Below are 27,833 nucleotides of genomic sequence, written 5' to 3' on the forward strand. Positions count from 1 at the left end.
AGTTATGTTAGGTTAGTTTAAAACCGTTTCATTTCTTAATTCAAATCCATATATTATTTTTGTCTAAACAAGCAGTTGTTAATTTGCAATCTAAATGCATTTGAAGATATTAAGTGATTAAAATCTAAAACAGAAGAAGGAATGTGGATTGTAAAGGAAAACAAAAATATCGATACATAAAAAAAATCATCGATAATAATGAATGTTCCCTCTAACTGGAAAGTACTATTCAACAAACTAAAACAAAAAACTCATATTAATTAGGTTAAAACTTAATTATTATTATCATGGTTGATTTTTGTATGGAATTTTTTCTTTGTCCTTTTCCCTTCTGAATCCCAGCTTTTGGTTTTCTCAGGTAGCGGATAACGAGCTTGCTTATGATTCCCTAAAAGAATTACATTTTAAAGTAGGATCCACAAATAACCCTTCTAAACATTTTATGTGGTTTATTATAAATTGTAAATAAAAACATAAATAATAAACACATCAATCTAGGTAAGTGATTAATAATTTAAATAAACTTTCAGATGTTCACTTTTTTGTAGTAGGCCTAAATATACAAGATATTGTTATGAGTAATTTGCCATTGTAAATTAAAAATAATTGAAGATATAACTTAAATGTGTCAGTTCAGAAAATGTGCATAAAGATTAAGAGGAGTCTAGATCAAGAGATGGCTGGATAGTTGACAAAGTACTCTGTCTGCAAAGGACAATGGTAAATCTTTAGCTACGCCAAACTGCAAGCAAACTGATGGACACCTGTTGCTAATTTTGAGGTCTATATATTTATATATGGCCTCTATAAACTCCCCAAGCTACTTTAGAACAATTTTTCTAACACTTTTCTTAATGCACAACTGTCAACAGATTCCTGTTGGGATTGAAGGATTTACCTCCTTCCACAGAAACTCGCTAACAGAATGTGATTCATACTTAGCTGAAGCTTTTGCACACATCATTACTTGACAACTACAACAGAGTAAAAAGTGTCCAAGTTACTCTTTAATGTGTGCCACTATGTTCAAACTGACCATCTGAATGGGAAATGGGAGACATAAATTTAAGGACAACCCCTGTAGACCAGTACAATTCCTAACTTTACTTGGGTATTTAGCATGAGTGGAAATGTCAGTTTACCTTTAGCACAGATTTTAGAACACACGTGGGTCTCTTCAGTTTTCATACACTTGGACCAAGAGGGGGTAGTTGTACACTTAGAGGGGGTTGTTGTTCCACATGTAGTTGTGCACTGATGCTTAGTGGTGGAACATTCTGTGCTGGGAGTTGTACACTGTAATGACAAGATATGAATGAGATAGGTTGATATACTTGGATCTGATGGTTGTACACTTGAAGAATGGAAATCCCATAACGACAATATTTAAGTTGATCTGACTGTCACACTTTCACCATTCAGTGTTAGTACCTAGGTAACCAATGCTACACAGTTGGTGTAAACTTGGAGGGGGGAAATCATGTAGGTAGTTGGTATAGTTGTTTAAGGATTAACATTTATTTTATGAGTTTTCTTTCTAAAAAATAATATTAGGCTACATGCTTAATGTGCTTTCATGGTGATCATTTAGGTTGACAAATTTCTGAAATTAGGCATAAAAATAAAAATAATACAATTTTACTAAATATATACTTTCAAAATGAGTTTCTCTACCCAATTTACAGGTTAATTAACATAGGTACCTCAGTAGAAGAAGTACAAGATTCTGTGGTGGGGAGGCAATCAGGCTCTATGTCTTCATTCTCTTCATAATCTCCTTCACTTTTCTCCTCTTCTTCCACTTTATCATCCTCTTCCTCCTCTTCAGCCTCTATCATTCCCTTCTTTCCACTGTTCTTTACCTTGTTTTCATTTGAGTGAAAACAGTTAAAATTAAATAATGGATAATATGTTACAATGGAAACAATACCCCCGCCGCAGCAAACCTGCAGACTAAGCGAATTTCCATTTGACTGATTGGATTTACACTGAAATGTCTACTTAAAAATATAACATTTATTCCCGATTTAAAAATAGAATTAGTTTAACAAGTACTTAGGTTTGCTGCATCAGGGAGGGTAAAACTGTTTTTTTTTGTAAAATGTTAATAGTTAGTAAGAAATAAAAACATTTTCCAAATTTGATCAAAATATGTTCATAAACAAGCAAACTACAACAGTTTACTCATTCTCCATAAGAATAACATGGGAATTTTAAATTTACAATTTTTTGGAATTTTCTCCGTAACCATTAAGCGCATAATAACGCTTCAATATACTAAATTATTTGTTTTTTGAAGCTCTACAAAATGGTTTGGAAATAAATTGCTAAATTTTATGTTTTTTGGGTCAAAAATGGGAAAAACCTATTTTTACCCCATAAAACCCCCCGTAAACACCCGTTCCCATGGTCCGATCATGCTGGATCGCGAACTCGTTCGAATAAACGTAGGTTTACACGTTTGTACCAAATTTCATCAAAATCGGATCATTTTTGCTCGAGTTATCGTGCTGACGGACACATATATATATAAATATATATATATATATATATATGAATTTGAACGGATGGTGTTTTTGGCCTCTAGGGACCTCAAAACGAAAAAAAAATCGGTCCCGCGTCCAGGTCTTACCATGAGTACTACGGTAATAGCTTATTCCCTATATGGGAAATTCGCTAAAATCACTGCATTTTTTAATATTTTTTTTATTGTTTAGTAGAGGCTATCTTGCAGATGATAATTTTCAAGATTGTACTGCAATTACTGATGCTAAGCCTGGATGTGCTGTTGTGCACAAAACATAACAGGGAGAGTACCGGTATTGTGCATCTAGGCCTAATTCTAAATTCAACTGCTAAATATCCTAATAATAAGCATAACTTAGGAACTATAACTTATTAAATGGTGGTGTCGTCATTATAACATAACTAGAAGTAAAATTGGCGATTGGCGGGATTTGAATCCCGGACCTACCAGTTCCTTCTAGCTCAGACCAGCTCGCTTTTCCAATAACCTCTGCAAACTGCCAACAAGAAGTATGTTTAAAACCATATCCAGATTCCAGAAACCCCCTCAAAACATTGCATAATGGTAACATTACTATGGTAATTCAGATTTAGGTAAATTAGGATAAACAGTACTGCCCTACTTTACTTTGAGCTTAAGGCATAATGTACTTAGTTTGAACTCAACTTTAACTCAAGAGCTTCGGAGTACGGAGTGGGATCCCTAAATGCTTTGTGTAGCTTTGTTCCTTAAGTGTATGCCTACCTAGCTGTTTCATTAGACGGGGCCAAATATTAAAAGCCCAATGATCAAGGACAGCTTGACCCAGGCTATCCCAACCATCAAATATTGGGGAAAAAATTTAGTCAAGTTTAGGCTACCTGTGGAAGGATTGCACGAGCTGGTCTTACTTCATCCTGTTTAGTGTCTTTTACATTGGTATTATCATTGAAAGGTTCAGGATCATCGAAGAAGTATGACGCATCTCGAGGAACTTGAAGTAATTCGGCGTGTTTCTGTTTCGTATCTCTCTTCGTTTGTTTATCATTGACCACACTCGCATCTGCTGTATCATTTTCAGATTTTAAACCGTCCTTTCCCGCGGATGTTAAAGCAACAAAAAGCAATAATAAAAATGTCGTCGACATTATGAGGTTGCTTCCTAGAATTAACATTTTAATTTACCTCCAACTTCCAAGATTTAGATTATCAAAATTATTACATAGCATAACCAAACTTTGTATTTAAAAGTCATTGTTGGACATCACTGTAGAAACAATTCACTGCGAGCTTGATCACATGTTAAGTAATAAATAAATTGTTCGTGTATACAATCAGCAAAAAAGCGTAAACACTTAAAACAGTAAGATCACTGATTTTAATTGTTAGATTAAGGTTAAACAAAGGGAATGGAATAGGCCTATGCTTAATCTATGGTATTACTTTTTGAGCATACAATCTTCATAGTTCATAGCTAGGAAGATTCTTTGCTGTCTATGCATGTTCTGAGTAGTATCATTGACTATAGATCTGCTCTTGTGGAGATGTATGATCAATGATAGTAACTTGTTATAGATTAAACATACTCCCTAATTGTTGGTTAGTCAATGATAGAACGTAATGGTTTTGGTTTTACTCAGCATAAATATTTTACACTACTATTTTGATTAGGAGATTAAATTTTTTTTAAATATTATTGATTTATGTTTTGATTATTAGTATAGCCTCCTCTGGTTATTTGTCTTAATTACCAATTTTAAATGAAGCCCTCCCTACGCGTAAGTCTATACGATTTTCCCCTGTATTATTGTAATAAGTTTGGCAACGATATTTGGACTCAGTATCAGAAGGAGTTAACAAAATCGTGTAATACACTTTGTTTAAACATTGAATCTTGATTTCGGTAAAAATATACAAACTAGCGAACCTTCAAACAAAATTCTCGCACAGGAGAGCATACGTTATGGTATGGCATAACCAAACGAATTTGGGTTACATTGTTGTAATTAACAGCCTTAAAAAAGAAAAAAAAATAGGTACCGTCATTTCTCTTAAATAACGGACTAATAACAAATTAACAAAATAAACCTAGGATATTTTTATATTTTTGTAGGTACCTATAGTTTTATCAAAATCCAGCACTACTTACTCTGACTACTTTTTGCAATATTATTGTTGAGAAAACGTAATTTCTTGCACATATCATTATAACTTATTGGTAAAAAATGTCTGATAGTCTACATGTGATATTGAAAGGGATCACACACGAACATACGTATTAAACTGTCGGACTATGTGCGAGCAGCGGGTGTAAACTGTAGATAAACTTAAACAAGAGAAATAAGCAGTATGCACAGGACAATCCAGAGGGTCGCCGGAAGCTGATCTTGCACATTCAAGTTTATATGACTTGTGAGTAAAATTGTGAGATACACCCATTAACCTCACTCAAGACAGTAAGAAACATGCATAAATACGAATCACAATTACCATGTACTAAAAACTTAAAAACGGCTCTTAGACACGGGCTTATTCAATAAATGTTAATGTTTACGCAAAGATCGCGTAAAGATGGTGTGGACACGAGTAGAACCACAGCCACCTCTGGTAGAACATTTAAGGTACAGCCTTGGCTAGTGCCGACGTGCCTTAAAAACTTCTACGAGTGTGTTAACAATATTTACGCGAGTTGCGTGCGCTAATTTACCTACGACTAGTTTTTAATTAATTACTAATAATCACTACTCAAAACTTCTAAGATAGATTATGTTCTCGTTTATAACCTCTCATTGCCACTGACACTGATGCAACGACTCATTGTACCAATCCCTAATTTGCACCAATCGTTAACAATTGAATTGGTTTAACAGCTGATTAGCTGAAGTTCGAAGCATTACAATTTTACTTCTTCTCTCTCAATCCTTGAACCTCATTGATGATCCGTTACCCGTGTTGTTAAGTAAAACTATCATGCTGTTATGTGAAACTTTTTAATTCTAAGAACTGAACTGAAACGGCTATTTAAAAAACGGCCGTAGGTAAAAGTAACCATCAACATAAATTCTGCAAAAATTTATGTCATAATAAGATTTAACGAACTTTTAATGCGATGTTTGCGTTTCCAAGTGTTGGCATCTCAATGATAACGATCTCAGTTAGTAACAAAACTACGGAAACAGTCTCACTGCACTGCGTTGCGCTCCCAGTGCATTAGAGATGAGGAAGGATGAGGAAGTAGTCTACGTTGGTCTACTTCACAATCATTATGTTGTGATGTACCATACTTCTAATGCTGGAGTAGACACCACACATTTTGAACCAGCTGTATAGTTATTTATTAAGATAATGTAATCGAATTTCTCACCTCACAGAGTGTGCTACTGGCTGAAGTTCGCACTCTGTCGTTGCTTCATTCAAACTAAAGCTATGTTCATTTAAAACTGGCTACAACCATAGACTAACCATCACAAGTAGACTTCTCATCCCATTATACAGTTTTAAGCTCGTGTTTGTGTCTAGTTCGTCTTGGTAACACTGGACGCTAGTGTCGACAAAGGTTTGTTTTTATTATTTTATTGTATATTTCTTTAGCTGGTGCTTTACTGTTTAGTTATATTTATAGTTAGGGGACGAACTGTTGTTTATAATTAAATCGTTTTATTTGGTTCAACGAGTATTTGGTTTTAATATTAACAATAACCAAGAAACAAATTGTAAACCAAAACACGCTCTTAGCGGCACCGGACGGAACTAATCACAACACTGGCTTCAGCTTAGCCATATGGATAGCAAATCTACTGATGGTGTAAAAGTATTATATTGTCTGTGGTGTGGTTGTGTGTTAAGGTAAATATACACTGGTCTGTTTTTTTCGACGGTAATTGAAGAATTTTGTGTATTGAGGATTTTTCGACACCTAGGAGCATTGTTTGCCCATTCTTTTTTCGAGGGCTTTAAACCGTTTTAAACCACTGGGATATAAATCATTTGGTGATTTGTGGGATTGGAACCCGGGATCTCGGAGACAAAAGCCGCCGCGCTCTACCACTAGACCAGCTCGCTCCCCACTATGAAGTTAGGAGTTAACATGTTATTGAAATACGAATCGGGATTTTTTAGTTGCTATGTTACGATCAACTTGGCTACCAAGATTTTCGTTATCAGTATAGTTGTTGGCCTATCACCTTTTAGCTTTAAACTTTATTGCTTGGAAATAGCTTGTTGGCAGCCGAATTCACCGCATCTTTCTAATTCCCATTATCAACTTGACTAAGTCACATGCCTTGATAATGGTAGCAACAACAACTGTTGAGATGTTCAACCTTACTACACAATAGATCCACAATTATTGAGATATCATTGTCCAAAACACTGACTACTTTCTACATACATAAGTAACTGGTTCCACCACTATCCACCAGATAGGTAGGTGTCTAGGAGACAGAATGAGAGAGTGATGTGTCTTTAATCTTTTAGACCTGATAAGCAGCGTAGTCTTATAATTCTCCATTTTTACAGTTAAAGCATACATTTTGGAATTCTAACTATTGCATCAGCATTTATTAGAACCTTCTAAAACTCAACAGTTTGGATCCAATATTGTCAACTTAGTCATGACTGGTCATTCATATAGCTTGAACGTATTGGTCTGTAATGTAAATATGTCGCCCATTGATTTATTCCAAAACTCGTCAACCTTTGAAAATTAGGTACCGTAAGTTTTGTCTTAGTTAGGTAACTCCTGTAGTAAACCTTTCACGGCTTAACGACTCTTCAGCAGGTCGTAATGAATCATTAATTCTACGACCACATCAAACACGGTTTATGACCAGAGTCCAGACAACAACAGAACATAGGGCTTTGGATACTCTCTGAGCAAACTACTCACTCTTCTGAGTAAGCTACGATATACTGACTCATAGATAATTTTATTCTGAGTTTGTTTAAATATTACAATAATTCGTTTTACATTTCCCTACAAGCCACTAGTTCTGATTAAACGAAGAAAAATATATTAGGTACAAAGTTGTTGAAGTATTAAGATAAATATAGCATTTGTTATAAATCTTCATATTTGTAACCAAACACATTCAGATAATTGTCATGGTTCGTCTTTAGAAACAGTTAAGTAGCCTACTTGTTGAGTAAATTTAATAATACAAGAGGTCGTCCAGTGGTCGAAAACTCTACCAAAAATATGTAAAGTACTTCAACTATTTTCACCCCACTCTGTAAATAAAACATGTGATTGGAATTTCTTCCATTTGTTTTGGTTTTCTGTTTATATTTCGTCACCAGGATGACAACCAATAAGGCCCATGATAATTTTTTTAAACTATAAATCAAGTTTTTGTGGTTATTTTTGAGCCTATTTTAATTTATAAAGGGATTCTGCACATCTACAGGATATCTTTCCAACTGTAAGTATCTTTCCAACTGTATGCGTAGATTTTCCCCGCGGTGCACCACGAGCTGATAAAAAGGTTTCAAAGCAACATGCTTGCCTATTAATGTATAAATAGATACCAATATATTTATCCAAAAATGGATAAGGAAGGATTGGAAGGAAAATGCAAATTATGTGCTTATATTCACTTACTACACTGTGATAGATACCTCAGCCTACGTAATGTGACTAATGTTTACACTTTCTACTGTCAATCTCCATTACAGGTAATGCATAGTCATTTTAATATATTTAAATTGCAAATCAGAATGTCAATGTTTCATCTGAATAATAGAGTCGCTAAGCTTCCACAGGTTAATAATTTAAATACACTTTCTATCTCTGGTGTTGATCAATAAGTGGTTTGTTGGTTCGTCATCATTGCTACAGTACTGTTCCTTGTCAGTAATATGCGTACAGAACCTCCTCAACCACTCTCCAGCTTCGTTGGGTAATAAACATCTCCAGAACCCTAGAGAAAAAGGACTACGCCTCGTCCATCCAGAAGAGGACGAAGTCCAAAAACAGCCTCAGTCCAGTAGGGTTTCAGCTCACTGGATTGGAACGTCACGAAGATCAGAACTTAATTGAAGTCGGTCTTCGACAAGTATGGCACGAGGTGCTGCTCTACAAACTGGCCCATCTCCTCTCCTTGGCATCCCGTCCCGAGGAAGCTAGAAGACGCGGCTCCAGTGTCCGTGTCGACCAGAGGTTCTCCATGATCCGAACCATCTCGTCTGGTGTGCCGCAGGGATCTGTGCTGGGTCCAAACCTGTACCTGAGATAGGCATACTAACAACATGCCAGTAACGCCTAAAGGCCAGCTATCACTCTACGCAAACGACGCCATACTCACTGCAATTTCCAACAACTTGAGGATGTCGTTTGCTTACCTCCAACGGCAGCAGGTCCTCCTACAACCCTGGCTGAGAAATTGTCGAATTAAGTAGGTTAACGCAGATAAGTTCGATGTCATCTGCTTCGCACGCTCCAGATTAAAGACGGGCCGGGACGGCCAATTTTGTCAGCATTGAGGCCACTTATTACCGTAAAAGAAACAATTCAAATACCTGAGGGTGTTACTAGCGAGTATATATAGCCAATGGCCACTAGACAAGAGTTTGACCCTGACGCTGCATGTAGGCTGAATCGGCAAGCAGAACTCCATTGGAATTTGGAAAGGGGTGTCTGCACCTGCTGATCAACGGAAGACGTATACCCGACTCGGCTGCTGAGCTCGCTGCCGTCTCGTTGAACCTTCGGCTAGCTGTACACTGCAGTCCTCCAGACGATGCTGACCTACGCCTCACCGGCCTGGTACCAATTCACCTACTAGATAGCTTGCAAGAAGATGCTATGAGTCTAGAACAGTGGTCTCCAACGTACCACCGCCTCTCTTTGGCACGTCAAAAACGTCATCATCAGGGCTGCAGCGCAGATCTCGACACAGTCAGGAACATCAGGGACCTCCTCTGTCAAGCTGTTCCACAACTACGCCTCCAGATGCTTGTCTATCTACAACCCTACAGCAACGATTGGTCCAGAAGCCATGACTCAAAGAGTAGTCGACGCTTCATAAGAGGGGAGGACACACATGTATTCTCACAGTTTAAAACTTTTAATTCAACATAACCTCCTTAAGGCTTGTAGGTCAACTTCTTCTGTTTCGTTTAAGGAAACCCCCCAGAAGCCTGGGTGGTGTAGCCGTAGTTATAGCCTATATCGATGGGTGTAGCTTGCCGAGCTGTCGTACCTACGTTAACTCCAGTAAAGGAATGAAGGCAAACCCGGTCGGGTTTGTGTCCTACACCTCCTCAGGCATGTCTGTAACTTGTGTTTCGTGTATGGTACCTACTGAGAGACCAGTGTATGGTGTAGCTTATTAAGTTCCTCCTCATAGGCCTATGTGGTATAGCTAATTTGTGTACAGCACCTCTTCATGGTATGGTGTAACTTGTCGTGTTCGTGAAGGGTCACTGCGCCTTCCCGAAGTCACCTCAGTTGCGCAACAACTTTCTTCGACCTCGACCTTCCCCGCTGTCGCTGCCGAGTGTCTAGCGCCCATCCTCACGACCTCTGGCCCAGAGCAGGTGTATCGCGCCTAGAAATCAATAAATTCTGGAAGTTTGTATTATGCAAGAAACAAATTTCTTTTGCCAATATACAAACACCAATACAATAAAGGCGTTATCCATGTAAAGGTGATTGCACGTTTTATCTACAGTCAATTTGAAAAAAAGCTAATCAAAATGAGTTGTCTGTACAAAATAGGATACGTTTTGATTGTATCTTCAGATTTTGTTATACAGATTTAACAAAAACCATCAAAATTGAAATTATTTTCCTTTTGGACAAAATGGATCTCCATGATTCAATTCAATCGTATAAAAACATTCGATTCTGAATAACATTCAGAAACACTTACTTATTACGGTTTTGACTAAACATTTTTTACCATTTGATGTATTTAGCTGCTATATTCGTGCTTTACAATTAGGAGAGGCGCGGTAGGTTAAGATTTGGTTTAAGATTAATCTTCTAACACATCTATAGAAACAAAATTCTTAAGGGTTGTAAGCAACTTATAACACTGTACCTAATTACTTAGCTATGAAACTCAGCATATGAATCACTAAGTCATCGTTTGCCCTTTGAAGGATATTCCTAGTAGGTTGCCTAGTCTTCACCAATCGTGTACGAACAAAATTACATCTACGTCTACACAAGCAAAGCCGAACCTAGAGCCGGAAATTTAACTTTGTGAAGAGGAGATCTTTTTGTATTACAAGGCAAATTAATACAAGTAGGGTTGCATTTTACATACGAAGGCTCGAAGATTGTGTTTTTTATTGATTTTTGATGCAGGGTAAACAATGAGAGTAATAAAAAAATACTAAGCTCAGGCATTATATGAATTATATGAAGAGTCAGAACAAAGGTTAATGTTAATTTAAATCTTTTATCTTTGTATGTTTGAATACAATATTTAAGCTAAGTTAACATTAAGATACACTGGCTATCTTAATGTTTGGTTAATTATTATATACCAATATAACCCGTAGGCCTACCTAATATTAAAATCCTAGTTCAGTGTTCCCAGAAGAAATATTAAAGTTTAGAACACTTGTCTACATGACAAGGCAACATAAACATAAAACAGAAGAAAGTAATTCCATCTATAAACCCTCTAAATTTTTAAAGTTCTGTCTAATTTAAATCACAGGTAAACATTTCCGAATCTTGTTCTTGTTTCGTTAAAGAAAACAACATTGTCACACTTCCTCTAGGTCATCACTTTTTATTATTGAATCACATGACGCAAAATTTCGATTGGACAATGTCACAAATCCTGTCAGAGTTCACTGCCAGAGTTGATCAGCGTATCGCACTCTTCCACTCTGCAAACACTTGACAAGCCGGAGTATCTCGAGGATTTTCAACGGCAAAAACAACAATGGGTGTCGGAAATGCTGCAGTAATGACGGTGGACAGTGGCCAATGTGGTCAATGTTGTGGCGAATCAGTCCATGTGTCAGCCGCAGAGAGTCAAATCGCGCTACAAAGCCGGGGAAAGGTTGCCTCTTGCCTCTCTTGTATAACCTATCATTGTTGGAGGCAATTTGGTTGTGAACGTGGTCATGGTTATCTAACTGCTCAGCGCCTAATCAGTTGTTACCTATTGTTCCTGAACGAGTGGTTCTTTTGTTCATGTGTTGGTTCAAACTCGTTGAGTGATAGCTCATTAGTCAATGGTTTGAGTAATTAAAGTACTTATTCATAACCGTTTGGATTTGGATACTTTTGGTATATTCGGAGTTAAATTAGTAATGAGTCAAGTTCGGAGTTAAAATTCTTAACAAATTTTAATTTGTCACAAATAAAATCACAAAGTAGTTTGAAAATTCAATTTCTTCAGGGACATCTTCCACATACCTTCACAGTTAAAAATAAGCTTCAACAATGGGTTTGTGGTGTTGAAAATAATATTGGTAATGTCAGCTTCTAGGGCATCTTTCCTTTGGCGAAAAAAACTGTTTTAGAAAAATAATTCTAGAATATAGTCTTATTTCGCACCTGGATCTTAAATTGAACCACATTGTCACGTGTCACGTGTCACGTCCGTAATGTAGTTTCAGATATAGTATTCTACGAGCAAGAGATTAAGTATTGATTGATGGTTTACCAAATCGTTGAAATGAAAACAATGGTGGTTGGCTTCATCAGCGGCCAATGGGTATTCCGCGGACACCTACACAAGATGGGAACTCAAGTTGAAAGCCTCTTACGTAGGAAATGTGGTGAGGAGGAGGAGTCAGCCTTCCACTAGATATTTATCAAGCCCTACAAAGTCTGCGTATGAGACCCCTTGGCCTATCGACTGGAGATCAAAGGGAAGAACAGGTTACCATAGTCAAAAGGATCTCTTGGTTCACCAAGGACCTGGGATTTGACGGAGAATGAACACCTGTGAGCTGTTCCAGCTGCGATGCAATCCCATGGCCCTCTGAAAAAAAAACGGTAGGCCTAAATGATTATCATTATCAATCAGCATTAGTTATGTAAAAATTGCGTGATTTCCATACAGTCTATCTGGTTATACTAGGAAGGCTGCAAATCAATCATCAGCTGTTGAAGTAATGCGATCAGCTGATCTTGCGTTCACATCGTGAGTCACGGACGTTTCCGTATCCGGAGACAGACTCAGATAACCTTTCACTGGTCACCCTCCAGGCGTCATCCGCTGTCTGCTCTGCATATACTTAAACAGGCCTTGCAGTCAAGTTGGCCAATTGTCACGTCTTTGCAGCCAAGAGAAGCATACTGGTATGTAATGTTGCCACTTGATCAGTGAAATATTAACTAAACTCCACTGTGTGGTTAAAAAAATATTACAATAACAAAGGAGAGGACTCTTACTGGTCACAAAGAAGTGAAAGGATATAAGATGGAAAGATTGAAATAATGATGCACCGTGGAATGACGTTTCCGGTCGAGTCAAGAAGCGAAACCGCTTGGTGTTTTGAGGATTGAAATGCAATGATGAAAGACGCAGCAGAAAATACTTTATTTGGATTTTCGAAAAATTCATGAAAACCATGACCATAAAACAAAATCAAATCATTTATAATGGATATAAATATAATAAAGCGTAAAGTGACTCTTTAAAAAAATATTTTTTACTTAAAAATAACCTCTCAAAACGACTTAGTTCCACAGTGTGACCTCTGCATTATAACACAGTATGCATCACAGTTCCACAGTGTGACCTCTGCATTATACTGTACAACAAGAGTATGCACCACAGTTCCACAGTGTGACCTCTGCATTATACTTTACACCAAGAGTATGCACCATAGTTCCACAGTGTGACCTCTGAATTATAACACAGTATGCATCACAGTTCCACAGTGTGACCTCTGCATTATACTGTACAACAAGAGTATGCATCACAGTTCCACAGTGTGACCTCTGCATTATACTGTACAACAAGAGTATGCACCACAGTTCCACAGTGTGACCTCTGCATTATACTTTACACCAAGAGTATGCACCATAGTTCCACAGTGTGACCTCTGAATTATAACACAGTATGCATCACAGTTCCACAGTGTGACCTCTGCATTATACTGTACAACAAGAGTATGCATCACAGTTCCACAGTGTGACCTCTGCATTATACTGTACAACAAGAGTATGCACCACAGTTCCACAGTGTGACCTCTGCATTATACTGTACACCAAGAGTATGCACCATAGTTCCACAGTGTGACCTCTGCATTATAACACAGTATGCATCACAGTTCCACAGTGTGACCTCTGCATTATAACACAGTATGCATCACAGTTCCACAGTGTGACCTCTGCATTATAACACAGTATGCATCACAGTTCCACAGTGTGACCTCGGCATTGTACCACAGTATGCACCACAGTTCCACAGTGTGACCTCTGCAGTTAGATGGTGCAGCGTGCATCAGTTACTGCTTTCTCGACTCTCGACCTCTCCTGCATCTGCCTTTCCCCTGTCGTCGCTCCCGGCCCCCGAGGATTGTCAGCTAAATTATGTGTGTTTCCTGATTACGCAACGATTCCGGTTTTCTTAGCACATACACCATAATCAAGCAATATTTATGGTCAACTTTAAAGTAATAGTTTCGTTTCTAAAAGTTACATAATCTATTATAATTTGATTAAGAAGTAAATACCAAAGGCAAATTTAAACGAAGTCAATGCTGCTTCGTCTGAATTAATTGTGGAGTACTTCACTTACTTACTTGGTAATTCAAAATTGAAATCGTTCAAATTTTCCTAGATCAGTCCCACAGTCTAGTAATCCTTGACATACAAAATCCCCTTGTAATTCCACGTATTGCGGCATTTTAGTTTTAAGATGTTTTCAATGAAATGGTATTGTCATTCAAAAATTATAAATATGTTTGGTTCTGGTCTTTGTAATTTAGTATTTTTTTATATATATTTTTTAAGATACAGTGTTGTTTTGAGAAAATATTGCGAATAACCCCAGCACATCTTAGCTGAAACACCGTTCTAAATTTAATAAATTCATCAGCTAGGGAGGACAGTGACACACTGATGTGTGCGTATTTAAACCTAAAATATTGAATACTAGCTGTTGTACCCGTGCTTTGCATCAGGAAAAGAGGACACAAAATAGAAACATTTTAATCTTTACATTTGTGGCATATAATAGTTACACATCCGCCAACGCTCTTAGAAACAAAATTCAACTTTTATGGCCTTAATACAAACGTTTAAGTTATGACTTTTAATGTGGTAAGTAGATACTGTACCACCATTTTGGTTTTGATTATTTTAAATCTTGTGTAGGCTGATATGAGAAAAACTGACCAAATTTTTGAATAAAACTTTCACATACGATTTACCTTACATATCTTTTTTATTTATAATTAATTGGCCTTTAAATTTTAATTTTTAAGTTGCAAAAATACTAATTATTAAATTTAAATGGACATTTTTAAAACTTCCATTCTACTTCATATTAAATCACAAATCCTTCCATCTTCAGTTTCTTCACTCACAATAAATCATTAGCTAAACTAAGTCAGCTGTTATAAACTTTAGAAATATTGTTGTGCCTTATCAATACAGTCTTTTGAAATATTTAAAAAAAAACTATACCTATACTATAAACAAATTTAAACAAATAATTTAGCATTAAAGACAGCAGACAAAACTAATATGATTATCAAAGTGTCGGGGACTAAAAAATGTAATAGCAAATACAGTATATGTTTCATTGCATCTCTGATTCTACTCTACAAAAATATCAACAAACAACTTAATATACAAAACAGTTCTTTTAATCAGTTTCATCGTCCATTGCCTTTAAATTTTCACACTTACCATTATAGTAACAGATATTTAATTGATTTTAGAAACAAAAGAACACTGCTTAGTTTTATGATATTTTCCTTGGTTTAATTTAATAAGTGGTGTGGCAAACACACAAATAATAAATTTGCCAACTAAAATAAATGTGAACTTGAACTGAAAGCTATGTTAAGATAAAATAAGAGAATTTTATATTACCATTTGATAATTAATTATGGTTACACATATACAACAGATTTTAGAACACAAAAATCAATGACGTACAATTTAGTTATTGATGATATTTAGTTTAATTTAAGCATAGGTTTAGCAAAACACAATAACTAAATTTACCTAAATATACATATAAAAAACAATGTGATGTGCAAGTTATGTTAGGTTAATCTAACACATGTTAAGCAGTTCAAATTTATTTAAAGTAGCCTCCAAATTCATACAAAACATCTATACATTGTAATTTTCATACTGTTTCCATGAAAACATATCAATAACATTATTTTCATAACTTAGACGTTTAAAAAAATTCAAAGCAGAGCCGGAGTTGATACAGCAACGGTTATAGAATCTTTTTTTCTATAATCATTGACAGTTTTAGAATAAATAATCCATGATAAAACATAAGATTAAAATAAACCTACCTCATTGTTATGGAAAATATTATATTTAACTTCTTTGTATCAGCTGTCTGAAATTGTGAAATATACAGTTTAGCAGTTATTCTTGTTTACATTGGAATGTCAAAGCAAATGTAAACAAACATTATTAGTGTTCTTATCGCAGCCATGGAGACCAATCAATATTTACTTTTAAAATCTTCACCTCAGAACTGTTAAAGCCAAAGGGGCAAAGCCTACGGTCAGTATCGAAATGTGAATAGTCCTATAATGGTCGTTGGTAGACTATATTTTTGTAAAATTTTAGCCCAGTTGGCTCAGTAGTTTTTGCACCTATTAGTAATACACATACAGACAGACACCATTAGATTTTTATATAATAGTATAGATAGATGGATGGGTTGTTGTAGAAAGCAGTGAGATGACCTAATGTAAGATTTGTACTAAGTAAGAACCACCAACAAGCAAATAGTTCTCTAGATCGATTATAACCTTTTATACAGGTCAACATCCAATTCCTATTTTGAAGCTTTGGTCAATTTTAAATAAAAATTAACGTACACAGTTTAGTACGTACAGTTGAATCGATAAAATTACCAAGAGAGTGCGCTAATGTCAATGAATTACTCATTTCTGTCTAAAAAAGTACACCATCATCGTCTTTTTAGAAAAATGGTAAGTTGTACTTATTGAATAAACAGAGAATTTTTTATGTCACTATATAGTCCAGGCGCTAAACGGGTTGAGTATGCACTGAAAGTCTGACAAAATTTGACTTTTGATTATTGTTGGGGACATCTAGTAGATGAAAAAAATCGATGATGTCGCATTTCTAGGTTGGTCACAACTCGGGGGGGGGGGGGGGGGGGAATTTGCGAGGGTCATCGGTTTACGTTTCCGCGTCTAACTCACAAACGGTTAATGATAGAAAGGTGGTTTAAGCGTCTATCAACGCCTAAATATATTTTGTCTTTCAAAAAGGTTATTACAACCTTTCTTCTATCTCTTATACTTTAGGCGCTAATCAACATTTATTGAAAAATATTATATTTAAAAATACTTTTAAATTAAATATCGGAAATATTGCGCTTGTTTAGGGCATGTTACAAACTATTTATGGTTAGAAAAACTAACAAGTAGTACAACAACACCAAGTTTAAGGAAATCTGTGCAAAAACAACAGAGCTACGTTGATTTCAGTAAGAGTAAACGTGGAAAATTCGTAGTAGTATCGAGGCGCGCATGGATGGTACGTAGCCCACAGTCAATATAGGTTTGATGTTGTAAGTAACTATGGGAAAGCTGAATTTTTCTATGCTGTTAGACCATGTTGAGATGATCATTTTCATTTTCATCATCATTTTCCCGAAAGTCAACACTCCTCCCTCCTTGTGCTTTCCTCTAACCCCCCTTTTTATATAAATTTACAGCCTCTTAGCAATTAAGCTATAACTTTAAAACGGGTAAAGATAATAATGCAATCTTTTATTAATCATTTTGCGTTACAATAATCTACAAAAATAATTATTAGATAATCACATACAATTATTCATAAAATGAACTGATTTCAACTACAGAATATACACATATAGCACTACATACTAATAAAGATCAGATAACAATTGAATGAATAATGAAAATTTAAATGTAGCCTACTGAGAATCTGAATTTTTCCAACAACAGTTAATAATTCATAAAACAAACCTGTTACTTTTATAATTTACTTTGATAGATACTTAACAAACAATATTTTATAATTTTTTTTAAATCACATAGATTTTTCCCATTTTTGTATTGATATCTCAATTCTTAAATTTAATAATTATACTCCATTATCAATTCCCACCCTTTACTCCTCGCCTCTTTAAGATAATTTCCAAGTGCCTGCCAATCTTTGCCATTTAAAAATTTAAAAAAAACTCATATTCATTTAAATATAACTTGTTAGACCAAAATTAACGTATCTTTTTTTTTAAATTGGACATTCTGCTATAAAAGGGTACACGTTTCATCCCGGTTGAGATTTCACAGTGAACATACATAAATTTTATTTTCCATATAGAGTTAACTTTTTATTAGACGACCCCCTTTATTTGTAAAGAATGTTTTTAGTGATGGTTACGAATAAAAAATATATCCACCGTATTCCAATATGGCCAACAACTTTGTTATTTCTTATGGAATACGCTGTATTTTAGTATTCTTTTAGAATTTAAAAGCTATTTTTTTATTCGTGACATTTTTTCTCTAAACCTACCCCATTTAGGAGTTACAGCGTGTTATATCTAAAAGAAAGGCTTGTGGTGTACATTCGGCATCCTGTAGCTCATAAACGAGTAAGTTGAGAGAGAAAGTGCAAAGAATAAATAAGTTACATATAAGTCCTCGTTCAAAAAAATATATAAAATACGTTAAAAATACTGATTTTGTTGTTTTAAAAATGGCCACCATTTTCAAAAATGCTAGCTTACTTTGATATTGGAACAATTTATTTTATGGTTTTTTTATGTAGATGTGATTTGAAAACTTGTTTATTCTTTGTATTTTCGCTCTTAAACCTACTCGTTTATGAGCTACAAGATGCAGGATGTACTCACAAACCATTTCTTCTTCAATGTAACTCCTAAACAAGTAGCTTTAGAGAAAAATGTGAAGAATAAAAAGGTTTAAAAATTGTGCGTTTACATTCTAAAACAATCATAAAATACAGGGTATTCCATAGGACTAACAAAGTTGTCAGCCATATTGGAAAATGGCAAACATATTTTTAAAATTCGAAACCACGAAAAACATCTTAAAATAAAGGGTAGTGTCCCATAAGAAGTTAACTTTATATCTCATGATAAAAATGTTATCTATTGGTTCACTTTAGGTGAGACACCCTGTATAATAAAATGAGGCTCTGGCGTACAGCAGCAATTGCACGATATTCATTGATATGTATCCACTACAGTCTGTATATGTACTGAATGAGCTACATAACGTTAATATAATCTATATAAAGCGGCAAATTCAAATACAAAAACCATAATATACGTAATTGTTTCATTGTTGCGGTGCACAAAAAAGCCAGAGTCCTGTAAAATCAATATACTGTACTTTCTATAACCACTATATGCAAACAAACTATTAATAACTATGAATCATTTTAAAATGTAAACTATGCACCCCAAATTTTGTATCAAACATTTTGTTGTGTGACCTCGTATAAAAAATCTAAAAAGAAAAGTAACATAAATTAATCCGTAAAAATAATTTTTTTATGTTTATGATATTTTTTAACTATGAATATTTAGGATACCATGGTAAATACACTTTTTGTAGAATATCACAACGCAAAATGATTAATACAAGATTGCGTTATTATCCTTACCCGTTTTAAAGTTATAGCTTAATTTCTAAGAGACTGTAAATTTATCTAAAAGGGGGGGGGGTAGAGGAAAGCACAAAGGGGTAGGAGTGGGGACTTTTGGGAAAATACTCATCTCAACATGGTCTAACAGCAAAGAAAAATTCAGCTTTCCCATAGTTACTTAACCATAGTTACAACATCAAACCTATATTGTGCCCATGTGCCCGCCTCGGTACTACTACGAATTTTCCACGTTTACTCTTACTGAAATCAACGTAGCTCTGTTGTTTTTGCACAGATTTCCTTAAACTTGGTGTTGTTGTACTACTTGTTAGTTTTTCTAACCATAAATAGTTTGTAACATGCCCTAAACAAGCGCAATATTTCCGATATTTCATTTAAAAGTATTTTTAAATATAATATTTTTCAATAAATGTTGATTAGCGCCTAAAGTATAAGAGATAGAAGAAAGGTTGTAATAACCTTTTTGAAAGACAATATATTTAGGCGTTGATAGACGCTTAAACCACCTTTCTATCATTAACCGTTTGTGAGTTAGACGTGGAAACGTAAACCGATGACCCGCGCAACTTCCCCCCCCTCCCCCCCGAGTTGTGACCACCCTAGAAATGCGACATCATCGATTTTTTTCATCTACTAGATGTCCCCAACAATAATCAAAAGTCAAATTTTGTCAGACTTTCAGTGCATACTCAACCCGTTTAGCGCCTGGACTAATAGCTCCAAAAACTTAAAAGAAAGAAATCCATTTATGACAGGACAGCAGCGTCCTCTATGAGTTGCGTAGCATGTGCAATCTTTGATTCAACTAAATTCTATTTTGAGTACACGAATTGGCTACAGCTGGTCCACACTAGATAGAGTGTCAATTTCAGTATACAAAAGTCAATATATTTATAAACTTAATAAAGTTGGGTCTTCTTTATATAATCTCTTTTTCAGCCGTTCTAATTAATTGATCTTCACGGTTATTTTGAAACTTGTGAACCACTGGAGGGGCGAATAGTAAAGTAAAAGATAGTTTCCTTTAGAGTCATTTTCCTTTAGTTTGATTTATTTCTAGAGTCCACTTAAAGGATTCAGTGATGCCAACCAAATTCTTTATGACGGTTTAGATGTTAGATTTTGTGAATTAAAATGTAAACTGCTTTTTCTTCAGCTCTTCAATTAACTATTAGTTATCATGAGACAAAACTGTTTATGAAAATGGATTTCAAATTGGCTAGCCTACTTTTTTTTTAATCACTCTGTATGGTGTGAATATCAATGAGACAAACTTAATTTATTGTAAATTAATAGTCGCATTCACCCAATAACTGTCTCAAACAAACAGTTTTTTTTACAGTAAAATAACATTTCATTATTCGTTTTGACTCGGACACGACTTTCGTACCCTGTTATTATGGATCCTTTTGTTCACTTAATCAGTTAACACCTTTTCCACGTAAACTTCGGTATTCTCAATATCAATATACCACGGTGCGGTAATCTAAAATTGAATTTAGAGATTGTGTGTAAAATAGTAAGATGGCCTGAGTAGCTTTGTTACTGGAACCACCAATTACTTCCAAGTTTTATCAGGATCGAGCTCCTGATTGAAATACTATGCACTATAATATACAAGTAAAATTAACCCTTGTAATTGGTCGTTTTCAGTGTTCGTCACGTTTCTAGGTTTGAAACGTTTCAAGACATAACTGTAATGATATAATCAGCGTGGCCACCACGTATCGGCCTCCCTCATTACTCAAATGACCACTCACACTCGCCCTGATATGATGTACTACGCAATCTCCCCCGGCACTTACACTGTGATCCTGGTGAGAAGAGTGAGAACAATGACTTCTACATCGACACGTAACTCAGGAACAATAAGATAATTACACGCTTTTATTCCCCGAGGAGTTGACGTGGTTTTACACTTCCTGGAGGAGGAGGAATCATTTCTTTCTATACATGTTTAGCGAATTTCCCTATAGGGAAGTAGCAATTGCCGTAGGTTACACGGTAAAACCTAGACCCGTCTGGAATACCATAGCGTCCAACATAAACTTAACAAACGCCTTGTGGGTTTCTTTTCTTTATCAATAAAATGAGAGTTTTGTCTGTACATTGCTCAGAATCATAAACTTTTAGGTTATTTTTACGTTTTATAGATTAAAGAAACCGAAATAAGTCTCATCTAAATTTCTGTCTGTCTGTCTGGCTGTCTTTCTGTCTGTCTGTCTTCCTGTCTGTCACGGCCCAAGAGCCATTTTACGCGGCCTACTCCTGAAAAACGAGAGTACCTATCAAGTTCCAAATCATTTTAATGTATTCACTGGATTGGCGAGATGGTCTTTAGCCATTAAAATATGGCGTCACTACTTTGTAAATAAAATGACGGACGTTTAAAACCCCTATTTTGTGCGATTTTTTGTAAAGTTTTCTCCCAATGTTCATCACATATTGACCTATGAAATAACGAACAGCTGTTCGAATCAAGATTATTTCTTCTAGCTGTCACTGATATGTTTACATTGAATGTTGTTTACAAATACCGCAAACATTTCCGATCACGTTTTGAAAGCAAATCCAAACCAAGTAAGATTAAAAACGTTTTTCCTTACATAACGGATTAAATTAATCGCAAGTGCAATAATATGTACGGTAACCGTAAATGAAAATAGAGATTCTTTGTGTATAAAATTGTTCTTGATTTTTAATAACCGGGGAAAAGACCTTGAATCTGTGTTGTATATGACTGGGACTCTTTCATTTTTTAAATGAGCGTTTTTAGTCGAGACTCGGCACACGATCGACGGGCGTCTACATGTCCATAGTAAAAATAAAAGTAGGCCTACCGTGTATTTATGTTTTATTCCTCATGTGTATAAGTGTACAGTTCGTGTATGTGTTTCAAAAACTCCAAGACGCACCTAATGGGGAAGCTCAAGACCTTATATTAGGACTGATGATGGCGATTTAATTTCACCGAAATGCATCTCCTGTAATAGGATACATTAGTATCGACCGGCGGACACAGGTAATTAAACCTTTTATTGATTGTCATACCGATCCGGAACGAACACGTAAAATGAAGTTATGTATAATAGTTGGCCAGCATATCTGAAAATATGCTAACCAACTGCTGTTCTTTATATAAGAAGGTTTCAACTGAATACTATAAGATCCCCGTGCTAACGGATCTTACGGTGAATAAAGAATGCCGAATGTGCATGAATGTGTAAGAATGGTGAATGTGGTAATTTACGGTGTATACCGTATAACGGGTACACAGCTAGTGGAGTATATATTCATTGAAATTACTCTAGGCTGTGTCTAGTATATTAAGTTATGGCGTAGGTTTTGAAGTTGATGTTGTACCATATATTTATTGTAATCCTACAAATTTAACAACTATTTTAACCAAATAAGTTGATTTATTGCTTGTATTCTGGTCTTAAAGACCACACTGTAAAGTTAACTCTAATTATACAAATGTATTTCGTCTATATCAGACCAGTCATCCGATTTCATAATGTGATGCGAATTATAAAGCCGTGTTCAAGTCCACAACTCCTTCTTGAAATTACATCATTATGCAGAAGAAACAAGAAAGCAATACAGTATGAACACCATTAAGTGCAGTACTTCCGTCGGACAAACCGCTGTGCGACATTCTCTTATTTACCTTCGTCCACTAATAACCTCAACCAAAGGTGACATTGTACCACAGCTTTATACGTTTCACCACAGTATAAAGTAATCCCATCTCGTCGGATGCGGAAGGTGTTTAAATAATTCAACTCGGATACTTTCACGTACAGATTACGTACTCTGTGACATTCCATAAAGCATGGAGAGGCAAGGTCAATGGGATTAGAAACCCTTGGTATGCTTATGATAACGTTGACTACTTTTTAGATGTTCCTGTCCCTACAGGTCGCTGCGTGATTCAATAACTGCTGCTTAAATGCACTTTTGGGAACTCCTAACTTGACTATTCTGGGTACAAATATCCAACTGGAATATTGGGTTGAATAATGGATTCCAATTCCGAGGTTGCCGAAAGGATTTTGATTTCGAATATTGCTTTAGAAACTCTTAAAATTGAATAAACGAGATCTTTTGACTAAACAATTTTGTTACAGCCAGCTCAAATAGAATACATCATCATATGGCAGTTTTTTTTTATTGCTACATTTGATTTTCTTACACACACAAGAAGACACATTTTTAACAGCAGTTGTCATGTTTTGTCTCAACTTTCGTATGCGTGTTTAATGTTTTGACTACCCCAGGAGCTTTTTACTCTTGACAAGGATCTGAAGAAGGAGACATGGTCACCGAAACGACCATAATCCACAATTAGAGGATGGTAGTTAAAGAGTCTCTTGGCTAAAACCTCTTATTTATATATTTCGTCTCTTGAAAGTACCATTTGTCGATGCCGTGCTCAATATTTGGTAACGAAAAAGTGTTTTTTTTTTACCAAAGTAATTTGACAATTTATACACAGTTTTTCTTGTTCGTAAATTTACTTAAGTTTCAGTTTTAATTAATTAAGTTATTGTGTTTCTGCAATGTGTGTGACGTGTGTAGGGTTATACAGTTCTAATAGTGACAGTATATTGTAAACTTAACAAAATTTTACTTTTTGAAAACAATGTTCACACCCATTAAACTGTCTATATTCATAGTTTATGCTGCACAATAAAGTTTTAACCACGAATCTGAGAGAATCAAGGATAAGCTTCTCGTCAATAAAACAACATATAATAGTACATTGAGCTTAATGATAGACTTTCCTGGGGTAGATAGAATGTTTCATTGAACTCGCGAGATTACGCCCCTTTCTTACTATCCGATTTCGACCGGCCGGGTAAAAATCGGGACGGTAAATAAATTGTAGTAGACCATTAGAAGACCTTTCACATTACCCGGTTACAAACAGAGCCCAGCGCCCGGCTGGTGACACTGCAGGGTCCGACTCCTAGCCGAGTAGAACAATCGGAACAATTCTATCGTAGAACAATTCTAACAATCGGGTCTTGTTCAGAGGTTCATGTGACCAGGGTGCGTTGCAGCATTCAGTTAATATTTAAGGAGGCAGCAATTTGAAAAATATAGTATCTCCCTTTTAGTTAGATTGTAGCTTACCCCAAAGATGGAAATGATGGAACCCAACCAAAACGTAGGCCAGAATATTTAGCAGTTCAAATCACATTCATACCCAACATTCATACCAAGATTCGACAAATAATTTACCATTTGACGCCTACAAAGCCAACACTCTGCAATTGCAGCTTAAAAAATCGTTTAGTGTTTTAGCTTTCTAAATACATCCAGTGAAACCGAGAGTAGGAATGTCATCTGGGGCGACATTAGTTCCCGGGTTTCACCTGATTGGCTGTGTCAAATATTTAGTGGCGGCATTGGCCAAGGCTCATCACTGGCTGCAGCTTTGGCGGGTAACCCCTATTTTTGGAGGGAACATTCAACTTGGTGTTAAATGAGCCTTCGTTGATTTTAAGTTGGAGAGTTTGTTAATTTTGCATTACTTTTTTCCATGCGACCTCAATCACAAACCTTTGACTACACTGCAAAGTATACGCACGAAACATCGGTGCAAGATCTGTCGGTGGTACAGGTATGTATTACAAAATTACTTTAATCAATACTCATCACACTTTCCCTTACAATTACCGACAAAACCATCGATGACAATCCCCAGTGTCACGGGACGGAGTGTTTAAATACTAGGAAACTGTCTAAACGTGTGGTTGGGACATGTTTGGGACTTTCTTAAGGTGTTTGGGGTCAAAGGCTGTACATTGTATACTGTACATGTTTTTTCGAGTTCTTTTTCATGTTGGTCGCCCCAAAATGGGACTTTCGTGTCGGGTATTGTACGATACTTTATATAACTGTATTCAAAGTCAATCGTGCTGTGCATTGGAATAGAACTACGAATATGAAAAAATAAACGGATTGGATCATAAACATTAACAAATATTATCACAGGCCCGAAAGTAAACAGATGTTTAACAATAGAATAAAAATGATGATCGCAGTATCCAATGTTATCGAAAATGCATGATTATAAAAATGTTATAATAATGTGAAACAACCTTTCAGTAAATTTTTCACCTTATGGTTGTAAAATAAGATAACATTCGTCTTATTTGCCAATACCAAAGTGTAAAATATAAAATCATGTTAAGGAAATTAATAAATTATTCCTCATAAAAGAATTAAAAACATATTCTGGATCCAAAATTGAACTTTCTACGTATCTACCTTAAAATTGTAGCTGAAATTTGGTTGACATGCCTTTTGCTATTTTTCCACCTTTCATCTACTGCAACCTTACAATTCCCGACAAATCATCTTGATTTCGTTCCCTCTCGATTTCAATTTGGCACCCTGCATTATCACGAATGTGATCAAACTTTAGCGTGAGTGAAAGCTATGAATTCGGTTCGATGTTTTCAATCATTGAGAGGTTACGCGTAATGCTGAGGTCGTCGGAAGCTTGAAATATCGTGTTATCTTGCCTTCTTAATGCAGATCGCCAGTGAACGGCACCTCGTAACATAATGATATGGGAACGTGGTACAGGTTCTTTAGCTAAAGCACAATAACCGAGGGGGGGAGGGTTATTGGATAAATCAGGAGATATAGGATAACTGTAGCAAGTAGCATCTGTGAGCAACCCGATAGATTTGATCTTTAGATAAAACAATGATATGGCGGGTTGAAATAGATGTGGCTTCTACTCCTGTATTCAAAATCTAATCTACATCGCAACATAATGATTGTGAAGTAGACCTACATTACTTTCTCATCTGTAATGCAGGCTGCACCTGAGAGTGCAACGCAGTGCGGTGAGACTGTTTCCGTAGTTTTGTTACAAAGTGAGATTGTTATCATTGTACTACACTTGAATCGCAAACATCGCCGTAATATTTCGTCAACCTTATTACATGATACCACATCAAAGATTACATATGCTAACGCAAAAATCTTTGATGATACTAATCTCAATGACACATATATTGTATGCATATTTTTTAAAGTCCTTTTTCATGTTGGTCGCCCCAAAATGGGACTTTCGTAACGAGTATTGTACGATACTTTTTATCACGATAAAAAAAAACTACTTCATCAAACTTAAAAAAAATTATCTGATATTTCCTAATCCATTCATTTTTTTAATATAAACACAATGCGGCGTACAATTAATTTTAGTGAAAAATTTAGCTCATTGAACATAAACAAACTGCCAAAACAAACAAATAAATCACAATGGGATCTTGTAACTTTGTTGATGTCAGACAAAGTTCTTTTATACGCCTTGAGGCAAAGTATTATTTGTGTAGCGAAAGTAATGTTGATGTCAGAAAAAGTCAGTTGATCACTATTTGTTTTTGGAGTATGGACGATTTTAGATCTCAGCTGTATAGAAATGGGCTATTTTCGAATACAGAGTGATGAAAAAAATCATTACCAAGATGAACGTAAGCTTTTAGGACTTATAATTTATGATTGTATGAGAAAAAATTGAAATATCAGTGATGATCAAACTTAGGTTGCTAAGTATTTAAAAAATAATGTCCTGTATATAGTAAAGGGGTGACCATAAATACAACTTTCTAGTTTATATATAAGCTTTTCTTTGTATCAGTGCGAATAATGAATACAATGATGTCGAGGTTGAACACAGTCATCCAGAGTCGCATTTATTATTAAAGGACAGTACAATTAAACTCCAGGAAAGGCTAATAATTGTACCTTAGAAGCATTGTCAGGGGACATTCGAGACGAATCAAATATTGTGGTGAAAGTCAGCAAATTTGGAAACAGGCTTCAATTATGCAGAAACATTGTTTTATTCAAGCTTGAAGAGTCGGGAAAGAAAGTTGATGAAATGATATAAAATTAATTATGTAAGGGTGCAATGGTTGGCTACAATTATCTAGTTTTTACCAACCTGTCCCAGGTTTTTTTTTTAAGAAGACGTTCCAGGAATTTCAAATATTGTGATTAAAAATGTAATGATGAAAATGTATTTAAAAGTACTTTTTCTACAGGATGAGTAAATTTGGATTCAGGACAACAATAGTTGACACAAATAGGACTAAAACTATACAATATATATTGATTTTATAATATACACTCCACCAAGTACTTTGTCTCAGATGTCAAGAAAATGGAAAGAGGTGTGCATAGATCGCGTATATAACATTACAACTTGTATTAAGGCGCAAATAAAAAATTGTACAGTTAAATAAATTTTAGATATTGATGTTTCAAATGACTAGATTGGTACAATATGTACATTACTGGTAAAAGCTAAAACTCTTACCTAAAGAAAAATGAAAACTAACGAAATAGTTTTTCATTTATTAAAATATTACAAATATTAAAACCTTGATTATGGTTGGATGAGATTTACGTTGGTTTATCTTTGTTTACAGTTCGTCAAACCGTTGTAAATCACGTTGAATTTATTATGATAAAATACATAATAGATTA

The 27,833-nt window shown here is 35.4% G+C and overlaps 1 protein-coding gene and 1 long non-coding RNA gene across 2 annotated transcripts; both read right to left on the bottom strand.

The window, feature by feature from the left end:
- Positions 1-260: 260 nt before the first annotated feature.
- LOC129005512 (uncharacterized) lies at positions 261-1,212 on the bottom strand. Its single transcript, XR_008491832.1, has 2 exons — positions 1,143-1,212; positions 261-388 (listed from the first exon to the last, which is right to left on the bottom strand). It is a non-coding gene; the product is annotated as an uncharacterized LOC129005512 (long non-coding RNA).
- Positions 670-3,762, bottom strand: LOC129005514 (uncharacterized). The gene is made up of 4 exons (XM_054434423.1): positions 3,388-3,762; positions 1,704-1,862; positions 1,168-1,296; positions 670-705 (listed from the first exon to the last, which is right to left on the bottom strand). Exons 1-4 carry the CDS (start codon positions 3,679-3,681, stop codon positions 670-672), a joined length of 618 nt encoding a protein of 205 aa, XP_054290398.1. The 5' UTR covers positions 3,682-3,762.
- Between the last annotated feature and the right edge of the window lie 24,071 nt (positions 3,763-27,833).

This window comes from Macrosteles quadrilineatus, unplaced genomic scaffold, assembly GCF_028750875.1.
Source record: "Macrosteles quadrilineatus isolate MER2022 unplaced genomic scaffold, UCM_ALF_1.0 Scaffold_22__1_contigs__length_1958994, whole genome shotgun sequence".
NCBI classification, from domain to species: Eukaryota; Metazoa; Arthropoda; class Insecta; order Hemiptera; family Cicadellidae; genus Macrosteles; species Macrosteles quadrilineatus.